This window comes from Archocentrus centrarchus, chromosome 7, assembly GCF_007364275.1.
Source record: "Archocentrus centrarchus isolate MPI-CPG fArcCen1 chromosome 7, fArcCen1, whole genome shotgun sequence".
Classification (NCBI taxonomy): domain Eukaryota; kingdom Metazoa; phylum Chordata; class Actinopteri; order Cichliformes; family Cichlidae; genus Archocentrus; species Archocentrus centrarchus.
In genome coordinates, this window is record NC_044352.1 from 26,455,016 (window position 1) to 26,471,303 (window position 16,288).

Sequence of the window (16,288 nt, forward strand, 5' to 3'; positions counted from 1 at the left end):
TGTGTCGTGGCACAAAACCAGTGCCAGCTTATGCCCATGAGTTTTAACAAGCCAACATTACAGAAGCAAACACTGAGGAGAGCATAATGGAAACATCTCCTGGAGTGGGTCTGCACGGCTGCAACACAGAACACTAATGTCCTGGGAAAGCTGATCTGTAACCTCATCAAAGCTGGCGTCCTGCTTTTTCTCTGCCTTTCATCTCCTCGGTCGCAGGCAGTCATCTCGTGGTCAGACCCCACCTATCTGAAGAAACCAACAAAGCCCTTACTGCAGGGAAACTGTCTGAAGGATTATATGTTATATACACATTAAGTGAAAAAAATTTAAACTCATCAGTGCTATTTGCTGCCTCTCAAAATAATCAAAGTTGCTGCTGAGTTAACCAATTACTTTGATCACTAATAGCCTGTTTTGGTTGTTTTAGCCCATTAATTATACATCACTGCTGCACATCTTAAATTTTAAGATGAACAAACTCGCCACTTTCCTTTTTTCCATTGACATTTGAATAGTATTTAACAGTTAGAGTAACCCATTCCCTTTCAGCAAACACACGTTTGCCCCTCTGTCAGTTTGTTGTTCTCTTCCCAACAACAACAAAGAAGCAGTCTGACAATTAAACCCTGGATGTCCGGGGAAGGAGTGTCCTTGAAATTTAAGCGCAACAATCATTTTACAAAGTACTTGAAAAGCACTTCTTCAACTTCAAGAACATGACTTTGAAGAAAAGTCTCTCTTTCTCCACAACAGAATAAATGGAAGCCAGTTTTTTGCCTGGAAGGTAGGAAATCAATCTTAAAAACATCTGCTCTGTTTTGGGGGAATAGCTGTGATTCCTAATTAATGGGCAAAAACATGCAAAACCACAAGTATGGTCCTTCAAGGGACAGAAGGGTTGGATGAGTTTTCCAAATGCTAAAAATCAACTTTTGGAACAAGCCTCTGATTTTTTTTTTTTTTTTCCTCTGTAAAGCATCCAAATCCAAAGAATTCACTCAAACGTCCTTGTGATGACACAGAGTCAGTCAGACTGAGGGATCTGGGCATGGCGTTCATCCTTCATTCAACACGCTATGCAACCTAAGGTATTCTTTTGCTTTTTCATTCATATAGTCATTTGTCCCAGTGAAACAGTCCTTGCTGTCCAACTCGTCCTGTACATACTTCAGTCATTCATCTGTAGCTTAGCTTGAATGTTTGTCTCTATAATGAAAGGATGCCTTTTTTGTTTGTAGATAAGTGCATGCGCATGAAGTAGTCTCTGTACATACAGTATGCGTGTGTCTCAGTGTATAAGTTAACTGTGTATGTGTACATGGTGCATTCGTGTGTAAACTGTGTGTGTGTGTGTGTGTGTGTGTGTGTGTGTGTGTGTGTGTGTGTGTGTGTGTGTGTACGCGTGCGCGTGTAGTTGCTGAAGTCTCTGTAAATCTGCCCTCTTGCTCAGCCACACGCTCAAGCACTCCTCGGCGCCCTCTGCTGCACCTTGCTCCTGCTCTTCCTCCCCGCTGCTCTTCCTCCTCCGTCTCCTCCTCCTCCTCCTCCTCCTCTTCCTCCCCCATGCTTGTGCCTCTCTTTCTCCTTGTTCAGCTCCACCTTTGTGTCACCATGGCGACGGTGGTTGCGCGGGGGGCGGTATCCCAGAGCCTTGCAGTGCTGGCCCAGGTCTGCTGGGCGAATCAGTGCCATCACGTCCTCGTACCACGGCTGGGTTCCAGCGCTCTGGTAGGATGAGCCCGACCAGGAAGCCAGAAGTCGATTGGCAGAGGGGCTCCACACAGCGAGACGCACGCTGACCGCAGTCCAGTGGTAACCGTGCTCCTCCACCTGGCAATGGTAGACTCCGCCATGAGACAGCTCGGCTCGACGAATCAGGACACCCCGCTCAATCACCACCATCTGGTCACCAGTTACTACCTGATGACAGATTTTGTAGAGGAAATTTATAATGTGGATAATAAAATGGTTCAAAACCCAACAAAAAAGGTTTGGACCACAAATAAAAGTGTAAAACGTGTGACTGCACCTGGTTTAGTTCAGCACTGTTCTCTCCGGCCTGTTTGTACCAGGTAACAGCAGCGTGTCTCGATCTAGGCAGACACTCCAGGTAGGTGCTGTTACCCTCTGCAACCATCATCACCCTCTGTTCTGCCTCCACCTGCAGCCCAGCTAATGAGAGAAAAGATGGAACAGGTTAAAGATATTTTAAATATTGACATATTTTCCATAGTTTTAAACTGATATGTGCCTTGTGACACCATGGCAGCCTGTACCGTACCCTGCTTCTCACCAGTCTTAGCTGGAATGGACTCCAGCTTTCTGAATCCTTACTGAGGGACTGACAGTGTTGTATAATGGGGCCTTATAAATAAGACTGAATTGGATTTTATTACTTTGCATATGCTGCATGCAGCCAGTAATTACTCAATATGAGCTGTGACTAAATGACCAGAATACAAGAAGATGTCTTTAGTGTTTCTTTTTGCTGCATATTTGAGTTGTTTCAGGAAATGCATCTTAAGCATTGACAGACAACTTTGAAACTGCTGAGACAAATGCACCACAGAAACTGAGACAACAATATGAAATACACTCACTATAGCTTGAACTTTGTTCAACCGTTAAAACAAACGTACTGAATGTGTTCATTAGCTCCTCACCTCCCTGTCTGACACACTGAGTTAGTGGATCCTCATCCTCTCCTAAATGACGTGCATTCCTCCTGTGGAGAAACTTATGTTAGACAGAACGGACAGCAAAATGATGATTTTACTTAACAAAGTGGGGCTAACTATCTATACATGAGAGAGGTATTAGGGGAAAGGTCATGTGCTAATCGTATTAGGAGTAAAATGCGTAATTCACTTGGCAGAATCAAATTGCTCACTGGAGCAAAGGTCAGGATGCCACTATAAACACCCCAGTCGTGGATATTATGGCCAGTTGTGATACTTAGTAAAGGAACAAAATCTTAATCATGTGGAAAAAATGCCTGAAATGTAATCAGAAAAATCTGAGCTAAGGTGTAACTCGAGCCACATTTCAAACTATCAACAAATGTGGTTTAAATCAAATTTCGGAAGATTGATTCCACATTTATTCCTTTCCTAATAAAATAAGTTCAACTTTTAGGGAGAAATTCAATCTAGTGTCATGTTGTCAGTGCTGTCTGGATAAATAGATCTGGTACGTCATCCCTACCTGCGCACGGTAGGCATAAAGGGGCTGCAGGCATGTCCGTCCCAGGTGCAGTAGGGATCTCTGGCCAGGCAGCACTCAGCACAGGCCTGACCGTACAGCTCACACTGGTAAAGGGCCAGCTGAGACACACCCTCCTTGGAGCCCACAAACAACCACTGCTAGAAGAGAGGGGGTGCGTGAAAGATTGAAATAGATGGTGGAGAAAACAACAATTTGGGAGGGGGGGGAGCAGGGTGAGAAACGGTCAAGGAACAGAAAAGGAGGAACAATGTGGGAGAGCCACAAGAGAAAAAGGGCATGAAGTTCACTCCTCAACAACACTGACACTTTGACAATCAACAGAAAGAAAACAGATTCATCTCCACTCTCTGAGTCACAAATCCAACTCAGACTGCAACAATGTCAGTGTGTGGCCACGGAGAGTGCGTGTTTGTGTGTGGGGAAAGAGAGAGAGAGAGAAAAATGTGGCGATGCTTGCTTTTTATAATCTTGAAGTGTGTGTCTGGTTGTGTGAGCGAGCTGCGGTTTCTTTTTCTTCATGAATCCCAAACTGTTTTAATAATGCAAGGTGCATTTGTGTGTGTGTGTGTGTGTGTGTGTGTGTGTGTGTGTGTACGCACATGTGTGTGTGGCATCTCTTCATTACTGCTCTGACTGAGGTGAGGTAACCATAGCAACTGGTGATGAAGCTGTCCTTGGAGACGCAAGGTGGAGAGACGAGTGAGAAGTGTGATGTTACTGTGTGTGAGTGCAGGAGTTTGGAAGTTTGAAAGCAAGTCTCTCTCTGTGTCTCATCTGTTACCTTTTTCTTTGAGAGCGCCATGGCTGTCACAGGTGATTTGTGCTGTGAAGGAGACAGAAAAAGAAAAGTGAGAAACACATCAGGTTTATACTGAAGCAAAGAAAACAGACAAGTAGATAGATAGATAGATAGATAGATAGATAGATAGATAGATAGATAGATAGATAGATAGATAGATAGATAGATAGATAGATAGATAGATAGATAGATAGATAGATAGATAGATGTTTACTGCACTTTATATGTAAGTATATGTAGTACTTTAGCGGTAGAATATGTACATAGCTGCTTTTGTATTGACCAGAGCAGAATGGGGTCTTTGTATCTGGCAGAAGTGCATGCATGCTTTACCTTATTGTTCAAAGAAATGCATGCATTTCCATTCATTTCCATATGGTATGGATAGATATGGAATTCGTCACACCATGTCTGCATGTATTGTTGTTGCGCAGGCTAATTTGAAAAGTCTGTGCTGCATTATGTTGTGACAATAATGCACATTTGGACCTAGTTTTGAGAGGTAATTTGATGGAGAAGGAATAAATGGAGAATGCAAAGAAATGAAAAATTCATTAAAAAACAGAATCAACTCAATCTGCGGAACAGTGAGCTCTAATACAAAATACACACGCTTGTAACAAATCTGCTGAAACATTCACTGTTTTATGGTTCAGTTTGCAGTACCTGAAAGACCTGCATCTGCTCCAGCATGACCTCCTGACTCTGGCCGTGTTCCCGAGGCAGATGGATGGCTTTCAACACCAGTCCAGAGTCTGAAGACAGAAAAGAGCAATCACCACACTTAATTATGAAAAACACTTCAAAAGGTCAACCTTCACCATCACGCGGCCTACCTGTGCCGATGAACAGGACGTCATAGGTGCCATCGATAGCCTCCACTCTGTCCACCAGCAGTTTGCTGAACTTGTAGTGAACACCCACTCTGACCAGGAGGGGTCGCTCTCCTAGCGGCAGGACATTTTCCTGCAAAAAAAAAAAAAAAAAGCAAGATTGCATCACATTAAATGTAAAATCTTTGACTTACACATTTGTTCACCCAGTCATGTTATTCATCAGTATTACTGTGAAGGTTTCATATTCTCGGTGATGAAGCGGTGCCCTGTTGGCAGGGACTGCCTGCTAATTTAATTTCCTGCTTTCACTTCAGAATTTAGACAGAAATAGGGAGAAAAAAAATGACTTGACCTGCTGTAAAATATGGCAATCTAATTAAGCTAAATTGGCTTAATTTAATAAAGTGAAATATCAGCTGAACCTGCAGCAGCGGATGAGTTCTGCTGAAGAAAATGACGTCGTCAGGATACTCTCTGGTCGAGCTATAGCTTCCATATGCACTGCTGCTAGGACACTGAGAAAGAGAGAGAGAACAATGCTTCCAGTCATTTTGAGCATTCTTATATGGAAATGAGGCATTATGTTGTTGAATTAAATGGCCCTACATCAAATGCAGTATACTCTATTGCAAACATGTTACCTTGGTTAACCATTTGCTTTTAGAAAACTACAAAAAGTCACCTCATGCATTAAAGGGGGTATCCACATACAAATATATCGAGATGAGGACGGAGTTCTGAGTATTAACTTACTGTTCCCGGCCGTGGATAGGGCACCTTGCCTGGAAATTCTGCCCATTTATACTGAGGCCCGTCCTTATGCAGGAAGTTCCCTTTAAAAGCTCGAAGCACATCTTCCATTCGGTAAACACACACTGCTGAACCATTCAGGATATCACTAAGGAGAGCAGCAGAGACAGGAGAGCACGCTCAGATATCAAAAATGATTCTATCCGTTGTTCCTCCACCCAGCACGAATAAAAACATAAGCAGAACATGTCTTTGATTACTTTAGTTGATATATTGCAATGGTCTTTAAGCAGTAAATGGAATACTGTATTAGGAGCTGTGACTCATTGTGGCTTCCCAGCTTGAACACATCAATTAAATGAATGTGCTCCAACCCAAAAATCCAGCCTGGTTGAATGTGCTGCTTTCAGCACATCGGTCCCCACTGTAACACATCCCATCCGCTGCAGTTAAGATCGCAGTTTCTGGGAGATTTGTGGCGAAGCATGCCTGAGCTAAAGATTCCAGCAAAGCAGAAAAAGAACAGATAGAAAGGCCACTTCATGATGAATCAGGGTGGTGTCCCTCATTTCATACACTGATATTCGTCTTCGAGAGAAGCTTTTTTCCCCTCGCCCTCAACAGAAATGTCAGAGGTCCCACTGAGGCGTTCAGATGTCAAATCATACAAAGCGTAACAGCGAACCGTGACATTGGAAAAAACATTCATGTCAGCCTCTAAATTGTGTTTTTCCAAGTTGGAGATGTCGCTTCTATGTTCACAAATTCTCCCCTCAGATTATTCTGTTTTGTTTATAAGTGACTTGCTCTGAAAGCTCATCTGCACGGTGGCACTTTTCTCCTCCACTCGAGCAGACCTCAGTCCTGTGCTGCTTTAATAATTATTAGCTGAGTTAATGGAAGTCCATTAGTTTCATGGACTGGTTGAATTTAATGAAAGAAGCCTTCGGAGGTTTGGTTCTAGGCTTTCTTCTGCTTTTGTTTGCTTTATCTGAAGCTCCCAGTCTCCCTTATTTGTGTTCAGAACTGTAAGTAAATTATTTTGTATTATTCAAATAGCTTTAAAGTAGATTCATGGCATCTAATATTTTTAAACAATGGAATTATGGACCGTACAAAAACAACTAATCTGACTAATCTTAAAGGAATTATGCTTATCTCTGGTTTCACTTGTTAAGGAGCTGCTCTAAATACAGCCAAGTAGGTCATTCTGTTGCTGTAAACTCAAATTACCATGTCTGTCTTTGCACCACTAAACGTTTAAGCATTTATAGTCCATCTTGAGGATGTTTGTGTAATAAAACTATAAAAATTTACATTCAAAATCTTACATAAATCACATTTGCCAAAAATGAGATGGCAGTATGCTGCATTATGTCTTAAGGGCTGTCCACACAGGCATAAACAAGTCGCTCATTGTGCTTTGTTGTTGCCTAGGTAACCTTCTACTGTATTTACCACCCTGTCAGATGTCAATCAGTGGTACCCTTCGCTCTCATTGGTAGTGCTCTCATGCCTCAAAGTTGAGATAAGGTTAACTCGAGTCCCGCCCACTTTGCATTGCCAGCGGGTATTTTTTCGATCAGCTCTTTAAGTCACCGAATGTCGTTTCTGTGGTCTCTCGTTGCTGCTACACAAGGATCTAATAAATGTAACAACAGGGCTATCAGTGGGGGTGAACCACAAATACATAAACACCATCTTCAGTGCACAAACAATTAATCGAATCTGCCGTCTGATAAATTATGAATCACAAATAATTAAATTAGTGGGAAAAAATAAAAGCAAAGAACTGTTTACAGGGCCACAGCCTACATACTTGCCTTCATCACAGGGATAAAAACCAGCACGTGTGCAATCATTACTGTACCAGAGAGACAAGTCTCCTTTCAGAGGGAATGACCTTCCTGCTCTCTCCAGTTCTGTGGTGGAGACCGCACCCTTGGTGATGCTTTGGATTTCTGTCCATTCCCTGCTGAGATTCCGCACACTTTCCAAAACCTAAAAAAACAGACCAACTCCCTGCTCCACCATGCCAAATGCTGTCATACTTTTGCTGCTACTGTGGACCTCTGGCATCCAGCTCAGAAACTGTGTTATTCTCTAAAGTGGAGAAAATGAGAAAGACTTTCTTCCCCCCACTTTAGTTGGGCTGCTCACTGGATAACATTTTACAAATGTTTCTTCAATTTCTTCCACGTTTTCAGACAGTGCCTGTCTGTGAACTGTGTTTTTCAGCAGACATCTGCCCGAGCCTGTCTCTTTAGTCTTTGATGGTCTGAAAAAATATTTTTTTTCTTCTGCTTTGTTATGCCTCATTCTGACATGTACACAAATTTCCTAGATTTTAACAGAAAGCAGATCTTCTGTGGACTCTAATTAAACCCATTTCAGCGCTGCTTCACAGTAACCTTACTATACAGGGAATTTCCTTATTGTCATTCACATATGTAGCGTCCCGGTGGTTCCTCACTTATGTCCTGCTTCTCTACAGGTGGAGAAACGGTCAGTGCACTGATGATGATAACGGTGCGATGATGAAGGCTCACATGAGCTCCATGCTGTTCACGTGAATGAATGCGTTTCATTCATGAGCCACAGTGACACGGGACCCCGCGGGTGGTGTGTATCTCACAGTATGTGACATCAACATCTGTGTCACATGTAGCAGTGAGGCACAGAGCACTCACATCCTGCCACGGATGCTGTCTTGACTGGCTGCCATCATGTGTCATCACAACATAGGACAGCGCAGATGCTCATTCGTTCAGTATTTGAAGCCAAAAAAACACAAGAAAGAGTTACTTTTAGTTTCTCCATATTATAAAATGAGTCCCATTAAAAATGCTTCTTATATTACATGTGTCAATCTCATGTTTAAACTTGTTAAAAATGACATGTTGAGGAGTCATTGTGTGGCCAACAAGTATTTATAGTTAAAAATTTGATGCTTCTGTCATCTGTTTTTGATTCAGCGTCTGGTTAGTGGTTTGAAATTCTCACTCAAACCTCATCAGCCCCCACTGTCACCAGCAGTTCAATTTACAGCTGGCTTTAAACTGCATTTAAACTTTTTATTAAACAATTACAGTGTATCATGCCTCCGGAGCCACAAGAAGTCACAAGAAGCCCAGTGCAACATAATAAAACTCACCAAAAAATATTTGTTATATAACAAATAATATTCGAGAAACTGTGTCCATCATATGCATAATGGATATGTAAGTAGCCTTTAGAAGTTAAGCTGGAGATGTTGCAGCTAAATGCCTTCTCCTCTCCTCCACTCTTTTTCACTCTATTCCGTTTTGCAGGAATTTATCAATACTGAGCTAAGTGCTTCATTTTCTTTTCAAATTTTTAGTCTTTCTAAAAATAGTCCACCCAGTGGAAAGTGAAGGGAGTCCCTCCCATCTACCACCATACTGACATTTTCTACACATAAACAAGGGTATGCAGTTTACACGGCACCTTTTGAAGTTACTCTATTCCCATGATTTCTGCTTCACAGAGGCACATACCTTGAAGTGGTAAACAGGCCATAGATGAGAGGATTCTTCTTGTCTTTCCCATGAAGGATAAAGATGTCCTCTGGATGCAGACCAACCAGACATAATAATGAAAGGAAGGAGGGACAAGGAGAAAGACGGCAAAGGAGAATGGAAAGAGACAAATGAAAAATGTTAGTCAGGAAAGATTATAATGATGTCTGACTTACTGAGAAGTTTCGGAGAGTTGCACAGGACTGTGTAAACTCTACGTGTCTGTATTTATGTGAGCAATGCTCATGAGTCTGTGTAACTGTCTAATTTCCTTGTGTGTTTGGTTTGGGCACTTTGTATTCATTATGTGCATGCCCGCGTGCGTATCTGAGTGTGTGCATCTATCAGTCTGACTGTGTGACTAATAGCATCGGGCATGCTGGCAGCATGGCTGACTGGCTGCTTGTAATGAATCTGTAGCCATTAATAACCAGCCGCAGTGGGAGAGCTGAGCGCTGAGTCCGCCACAGGAGAACAACACCTGCTGTCACACACACTAACACCAGGCCTCAGTCTTCACTCTTCATTTCAAACGCAGCGGCTCACACACACATTTGGTACGTTTTTCTCACTTTGGTGTTGCTCTGATAGTGGTCCGCTCACGCAGCGTAATCAGGTGGAGTGTGGATTTCTTAGCTCTTTCCATCTGTCTGTCTTCAACACCTGATAACTCAGGAGCCATCACACCATATTTGGATATACTAGGTAAAACTGTGGGGTCTTTTTTTTTTTTTTTAACACCGTTCTACCAAATGAACTCATAAATTAAGTTTCAAGTGCTGAAAGCACCGTCAAAAGTGGCAATTAAAAAAAAAAAGTAGGGCAGCTGTGGCTCATCTACTAATGGGAAGGCTGGTGGTTCGATCCCATCTCCCCATGTCAAAATGCCCTTCGGCAAGATACCGAAAACCAAAATTGCTTCTGATGTTTTCATCAGAGCGTGAGTGAGCGATAGAGAGCGATTAAAGGCATACAAAGAAAGTGCTGCATGAATGTGTGTGTGGACAAAGCTTCTAGTAAAAAGCGCTCTGAGGGCTCAGGTAGAGTAGAAAAGTGCTGTATGAGTGCCATTTACTATAAAATTGATCTCACAAAGGTTTAATTGGAGTTTTTAACCTCTAATGGCACTACTTTCTTTGTATCTTGTGTTCTCATCAGATTCAATGTGAGTCCTTTAAAAAGGTTACAAAGAACTTTGATATTTTGATTATGGCTCAGGGGTGGAAGGTTGGCACAATCTCAGTTCCTCCAGCCTACATATGAAAGTTTTCTTTGGAAATATACTGAACACAACTGCATGTGTGACAGTAAAGGTGCTGAATGTATAGCATAAAAAGCAATGGGTCAATATGTCATGTGTTGTAAAGCACAATAAAACAAGAAAATCGCAATGGAAACACAGATCCATTGACCACAATGCCCATAACTCTGATTCAGAGTAAAGTAAAATAGAAACAAATTTTCAGTGTGACATAAACTCACAATCAAATGAAACAGGCAGATAATAAAAGGACATAACTTTTTGCACATAACTGGGAGCATATATTTGCAATGTGGTATTTTAAACATTGTCTGACACATGAAGCTCCTCTGGTCCAATTATGATAGATTGTGATGAAGTTTCAAGCCAATATTATGTGTTTAAAAACAACATAGAAAAAATAAATGTTCCTAAAGGTTTTGCGCAGTTTTGACATGTTTGCCTCCATATTTCTAGTTCTGTTCATCGTTGTATGATTCAGTTGTTTGCAGTCACAGCTCAGACTAGACCTTGGCTTTCACAGTTTATTTAAATCAGAATAAAGGTTTTCTGTTTTGCACTTTTGTCTCAGATAAGAGCAGGGAGTGTTTTATCATCCCATCACAAAGGAGGAGAATGGAGCCCTTTGTTTTCCATGCGACAGGCTGTGATAATCTATAAATACATGACTCCTAGGGCTCCTTTCTATTTGCCTACCTTTGGCAAATAGCTTTAAAAGTTTTTGAAACTCTACAAACAGGTTCAACCAAAAGAGTACTCAATGAGTGCCCCTTATGTCTCTACTTTTATTCTTCTCCTCTCCTCTTCTCTCCTCTCCCACGCAGAGGCGGACATGTTGTTGTGGTGTTGGAGACGACGAAGCGTATCACTGTTCCCACATTCCTGCCGTTCCTGCTGCTTCAGGTGGCCTCCATGGAACTACGGCCCGGCAGGAAGGCTAATCTCATCTCGCCACAACTGCACACACTCGCAGCTGCCACACACAGTGGCAGATTTGGGAGCACACAGAGAGAAATAAAGGCATGTATAGACGCATTCATGCACCCACACACACCAAATTGTTAAACTGCGGGGAGCAAGGAACACTGACTCAAACTTGCATGGTACCGATAGACACACACATACACACCGGACCCCTCAGGGTAGGGAACAGAGGAGTATGGGTAGTCTGCAGCCTCCAGCGTACCAATTGCTCTCTCTCTCTTTCCTTTAATATTTCACTCCTTCATTATTACATTTTCTTTATTGCTTCTTTTTTGCTCTTCCTGCCTTTAAATCACAGATGCCTCACTTGTGTTATCTCTCATTTTACCTCTGTTCCTGTTTCCTATCACTCCTTAATACATTTACTCTTATCATCCCTCCATCTTTTTTACAGCCTCCTCTCCACTTTCCCATCATTTGTTCTTACTTATCTTCCCCTCTCACATCTTCCAAGAATGGACTCCTTTCATTAATCAAAACCTTTATCGTCTCTAGGTTTACGTTACCTCTGTGTCTACCTGTCCTAAAGTTTTTTTTATGGCCTTCATGCCTTATTACTCTGGATGATATATATGCTCAGTGTTCAATACTTCCATCCAAAGCTCCTCAGATGAAAGTTTTTTCCAAGGAACAGATGAGTCAGCCTAAAAAGAAGGGCATTGTAAGATGCACATCTACACCCACAGAGCTCAGTTTTATAGCCACACAGCCTGCCTGGTGGAACCCTTTAGAGTACAGATGAAAGAAACACTCCCTTTAAACCTGGTGGAAACATGTTTACCAGGTGATCAGACTGCAATTAGATAGAGCAAAGAACAGATGAAACCCATCTGCAAGCGCACCCAAACCGGCACTGGACTTAGATACACTAGATCTCCAGAGGTGGACAGGACCATGTTAAAGACTAATGCTCTACTGCAAGACAAATGTTTGTAATGTTGTAAGGTAATGTAATTGTAGAAAAAAAAGCCTTCTATGCAGTTGCTAGGAAAAATGTGTATCCCTGGCAGGTTGGCAAGTGGTTGCTGGATGCTGCTGGCTGTTGCTGGGTACAATTGTTGCAAAGAAGCAGCACCAAAAGCCTTGTTGTGATTGCTTTGGTTGCTAGCAGATTGCCACAGTTGCCTGTAGTTTGTATGGAAGATGCAGACTTGCCTGTAAACACTCACCAAGTACTTGCTTACTACTTATTTTTCCACAGTGACTGATGTTTTCCAAGCAGTTACCAACTAGTCTCCAGCCTATGTGACTGGAGTTTTAGCTGAGGTGACAGCTTATTCAGATAAACTGAGCTAATTCAGTATAAAAAGTGAGATATTTTTTTACGGCACATTGAAGACAAATAAGAATTTTTTTGGAAGTCAATAAATAAAATGTAAAAAATTTAATTAGATTTTAATTTGATTGAAAAAAAAATTTGTTTATAGCTAAATATTAACATTAGCATGCTAATGTGGGGCCAAGCAGGTTTTGGGAGATTTAGCATGCTAATATTCACTAGTTAGCACAGATCTTGGGTGAAAAAGAACTGGAAAAAAAGAAAAAAGAAACATGTTGATTGCATGATGGGAAGTTAACGGATCCCCAAAATTATTCAGAGGGAAAACACAAATGGCTGTACCAAATTTCAAGGCAATCGACTCATTTCACAGAAGCCATTTTGATATAAAATAGGTGAACACGAGTGCTTCTGTACATTTTCTGCATCTAAACAGACCAGAAACTTTATCATTAGTAACGTGTGTTTGCCTGCTATTTCAGTACAAAATGGCAACCATGAAATATGCCTACACAGTATTTGTTACAACATTGTATAATTAAAACTTGACATATTTCAGTGTTTATCAAAATGAATGAACTGGTTGATCTGGCCAGCATCCACAGCTCTAGATAAAACATTCCAACGTTCCAGCTGTTATGAATGGAAGAAAGAATGAAGGCTTCCAGTTGAGGGAAAAATCCAAATTTACTTTGTGATATTTTAAGCCAGGTAAAAACGAGGTCACAGCACGCAAAAGTAAACACATTCAATATTTTTTTTTTAAAGTACTGAGTAAACTTAATACAAAGTCTGGTAAAACCCTACAGGGGGAAACTCTGAATCTGTGCCTTCTGCTCGAAAGTTAGTCAGTCTCCTTTTCTTCTTCGCGTCTCACTGCGCATGCAGCTCCACATAAAAACATAGTTCAAATTTAGACGACGCAGCCAGCACAACATTTTTCTTTCTACACACTTTGAAGAAGATGTCTTAGTTATTTACAGCTCAACTTGGCAAAAATTCACTCTTATCGCTCCAAGACGAGTTTAAGCCTCGACTGATTCAGTGCTGTTCCACCTACATCTCTCGCCTGTTTGATTTATTAAACCACAGGCTGTTAATGTAATCAATCTTTGATAGAGGAGGGATAACACAACACACAAACACGCATTAATCACAAATACAGCACAGAAAATATGAGGTCAGTCTGCTTCTGGCTGCAAGATGGACTGACCAGGTGAAAGTGTTTGACCACTGAAGCAGGAGGGCTGATTTTGTTCTCTAATCATGTTGCAGTTTTAGGCGACAGATTCATGCCTTCTTATCTTTTTCACCACAGCTTCTTTCTCCGTCAGCCTCGACCACTATCTTACACTAACAGCAGTCCCTCACTCTAAGATGTTTTTCTTCGTCTCTTCCTGAATCATCTTCTCTCCTTTTTCTTTCCATCTCTTTATCATTTCATTATGTTCTCATCCCGCGTACCTTTCTGCTCAGGTCCACCTGGACTTCCCGGAAACCCTCTGGGTGTATCTCATTCTCTTTGTTTCTTACTTTTGCTGTCCCTCCCAGTCTCCCTCCCTCCCTCCCGCTATCTCTGCTTCCCTCAGTCCCCCCGTCCATCTGTCTGTCTGGCCTATTTTCTCTGGAGGATTGTTCTTGTGTCTTCTTCTCTAAACAAAATGAGGCTGTTTCCCCCTGAGGGAAGATAGTCTTGTCTAGCCCGCAGACCTGCAGCCCCAGCCCCAGCCCCTATCTTCCTCCTCCTCCTCCTCTTCATCCTAATTGTCTGGCCAGTGCCCCCTCAGGCAAACACCCATATTCTCCTCATTTCTCCACTGTTTCCTTTCCCTTCCTCTCCGTCCAGCCAGCCTGAATACCAACACCCACCTCGTGCCTCCTCTTGCTTGTCACCTTTCTGCCAACTCTCCTTGTCTTTACTTCCTCCATCATACAGTAATTTGCCAATAATAGCCCTGCCTCCATCTTATCTGGTCTTTAACCCTCTTGGCTATTGACCCTATTCCTTCTGACACTCCATATTTCTCTCTGTGATACATTTTTTACCCTCCAGCCACAGCTGTTAACTCAGGTTTGCCATTCCCAGCCAGACTGGGATGCCAACTCTCCAATGGTGGTAACAAAGGACATTTGATACCCCTATCTCTGCCATACACTGCTTTTGTTCATTTTGTTTTCTTCAGAATGGAGCTACACACCAATAAATATAAATTTACAATAAGTTGAATACATTTTTTCACAGGAGACAGTGCAAATCTATAATCTACTCTCTCTTTTTTCCTTATTTTCGCTTTCCCCTCCTCTGTCTCTACCTGACAGTTTGCTTCATCCTTCCCTATTAACCCCATTTCCCTCCTTCCTCCCTCTCTGCCTCACTTCAGTCACCTTTCACACCCTTTTAGATTCACTTCACCTCACTCATCCCCTCCTCGTCCTTAGAGGGAAAATATATTTGTGCATGGCCTGCAGCTTTCCTAACTCTCTCTGACCATTATCCTTTCCTTTCTGTCACTCCACTACATCAATCTATGTTTTTTCTTTTTTCACACACCTTGGTAGCACCAGCTCTTACACTAACTAAAGGACTTCACACTCAACACTTGATTTTATTAAATGTCCTATTCTTCCTAATGTAATGGAAATGTGACTTCCTTTATGTTGATTTCAGGCCACTGTAGCTCAGAGGGATCAGACAACTGAAGGCAACAAGGAGGTTGCACTAAAAAGTTGCATGCATGCAGATTGATTTCTGCCTTTGCTTCTGCAATTTCCACTTTGGGAGTCTCAACCTTTAAAATGCTAAAATTGGAACTGTTTTTTAATGTCTTACCATTTTTGTTTGATCTTTAAAAATGCTTTTCCTTTGGTAATAGGTACTTATCCTCTCTTCATCATCATTCATCCTTGCTTTTCTTTATTTGCCCTACCTTTATTTATTTCCAATGTTCTCTTAAATCAGATCTTGCTCTCTCCTGCTCCCTCCCCTCCCTCACCTTCTCTTCCACAGTGTTATAGCAATAACACTGATGACAGCTTCTATATCCCTCCTAATCTTCCCCATCCCATCTTCCTTTGTCCTTCTCATATCTGTTAAACACCACGTGCTACAACCTCTGTCCCTCGTCCTGCCTGTCCTAGATTCACCTCCTCCTCCCCTTCTCCTCCTCTTCTTCTGGCCATCAGCCCAGCTCCTCGCTTTGCTTGCCTTCTATCTGTCTCCTCTTTTTCTCCTTCTGATAAACTGGGCTTCCTTTCAAGTGTTTGGAGACAAGCAGTGATGGATTAGTAAGGTTCAACAGAGGAGTCAAAACGTGATTAATTTGCCTCAGCATCACAAAACATGTTTTCCTAACCAGTTTAAACAAATTGTGTTTGTTGATGAGGCAATTAAGCAGTAAATAGTGGAAACACATTTGTCAGATTAATCTGAGAGAGTTATGAAGGAATGGAAACACGTGCAGCTGCCTTATCCTCACTTCATATATGGAGTGAGACAGATGTTTCCCTCCAGTTTGTCTTCTGACCTTTTGGTTTCACCATCCAATGAGGGTAAACAGACCCAGAAAAGAGATGACTGACCCAAAGAAAGGTTAAAGAAGGGAGGCGGATGGTTAA

The 16,288-nt window shown here is 41.9% G+C and overlaps 1 protein-coding gene across 4 annotated transcripts in view; it reads right to left on the reverse strand.

Annotated features, from left to right (window-relative positions):
• Positions 1 to 1,342: 1,342 nt before the first annotated feature.
• Positions 1,343 to 16,288, reverse strand: part of sema3h (sema domain, immunoglobulin domain (Ig), short basic domain, secreted, (semaphorin) 3H) — a 50,289-nt gene continuing 35,343 nt past the window's right edge. The window contains exons 9-18 of one of the 4 annotated variants that reach the window (XM_030734021.1): positions 9,129 to 9,198; positions 5,614 to 5,758; positions 5,283 to 5,375; positions 4,861 to 4,990; positions 4,691 to 4,779; positions 4,007 to 4,048; positions 3,205 to 3,362; positions 2,664 to 2,725; positions 2,030 to 2,172; positions 1,343 to 1,920 (exon numbers count right to left, since the gene is read on the reverse strand). In XM_030734021.1, the coding sequence (XP_030589881.1) occupies positions 1,459 to 1,920; positions 2,030 to 2,172; positions 2,664 to 2,725; positions 3,205 to 3,362; positions 4,007 to 4,048; positions 4,691 to 4,779; positions 4,861 to 4,990; positions 5,283 to 5,375; positions 5,614 to 5,758; positions 9,129 to 9,198 (1,394 nt within the window). In that variant the 3' untranslated portion in view covers positions 1,343 to 1,458. Of the gene's footprint in view, positions 1,921 to 2,029; positions 2,173 to 2,639; positions 2,726 to 3,204; positions 3,363 to 4,006; positions 4,049 to 4,690; positions 4,780 to 4,860; positions 4,991 to 5,282; positions 5,376 to 5,613; positions 5,759 to 9,128; positions 9,199 to 16,288 lie in introns of all 4 variants that reach the window. The other 3 variants (XM_030734018.1, XM_030734019.1, XM_030734020.1) reach the window with 3 other exon arrangements.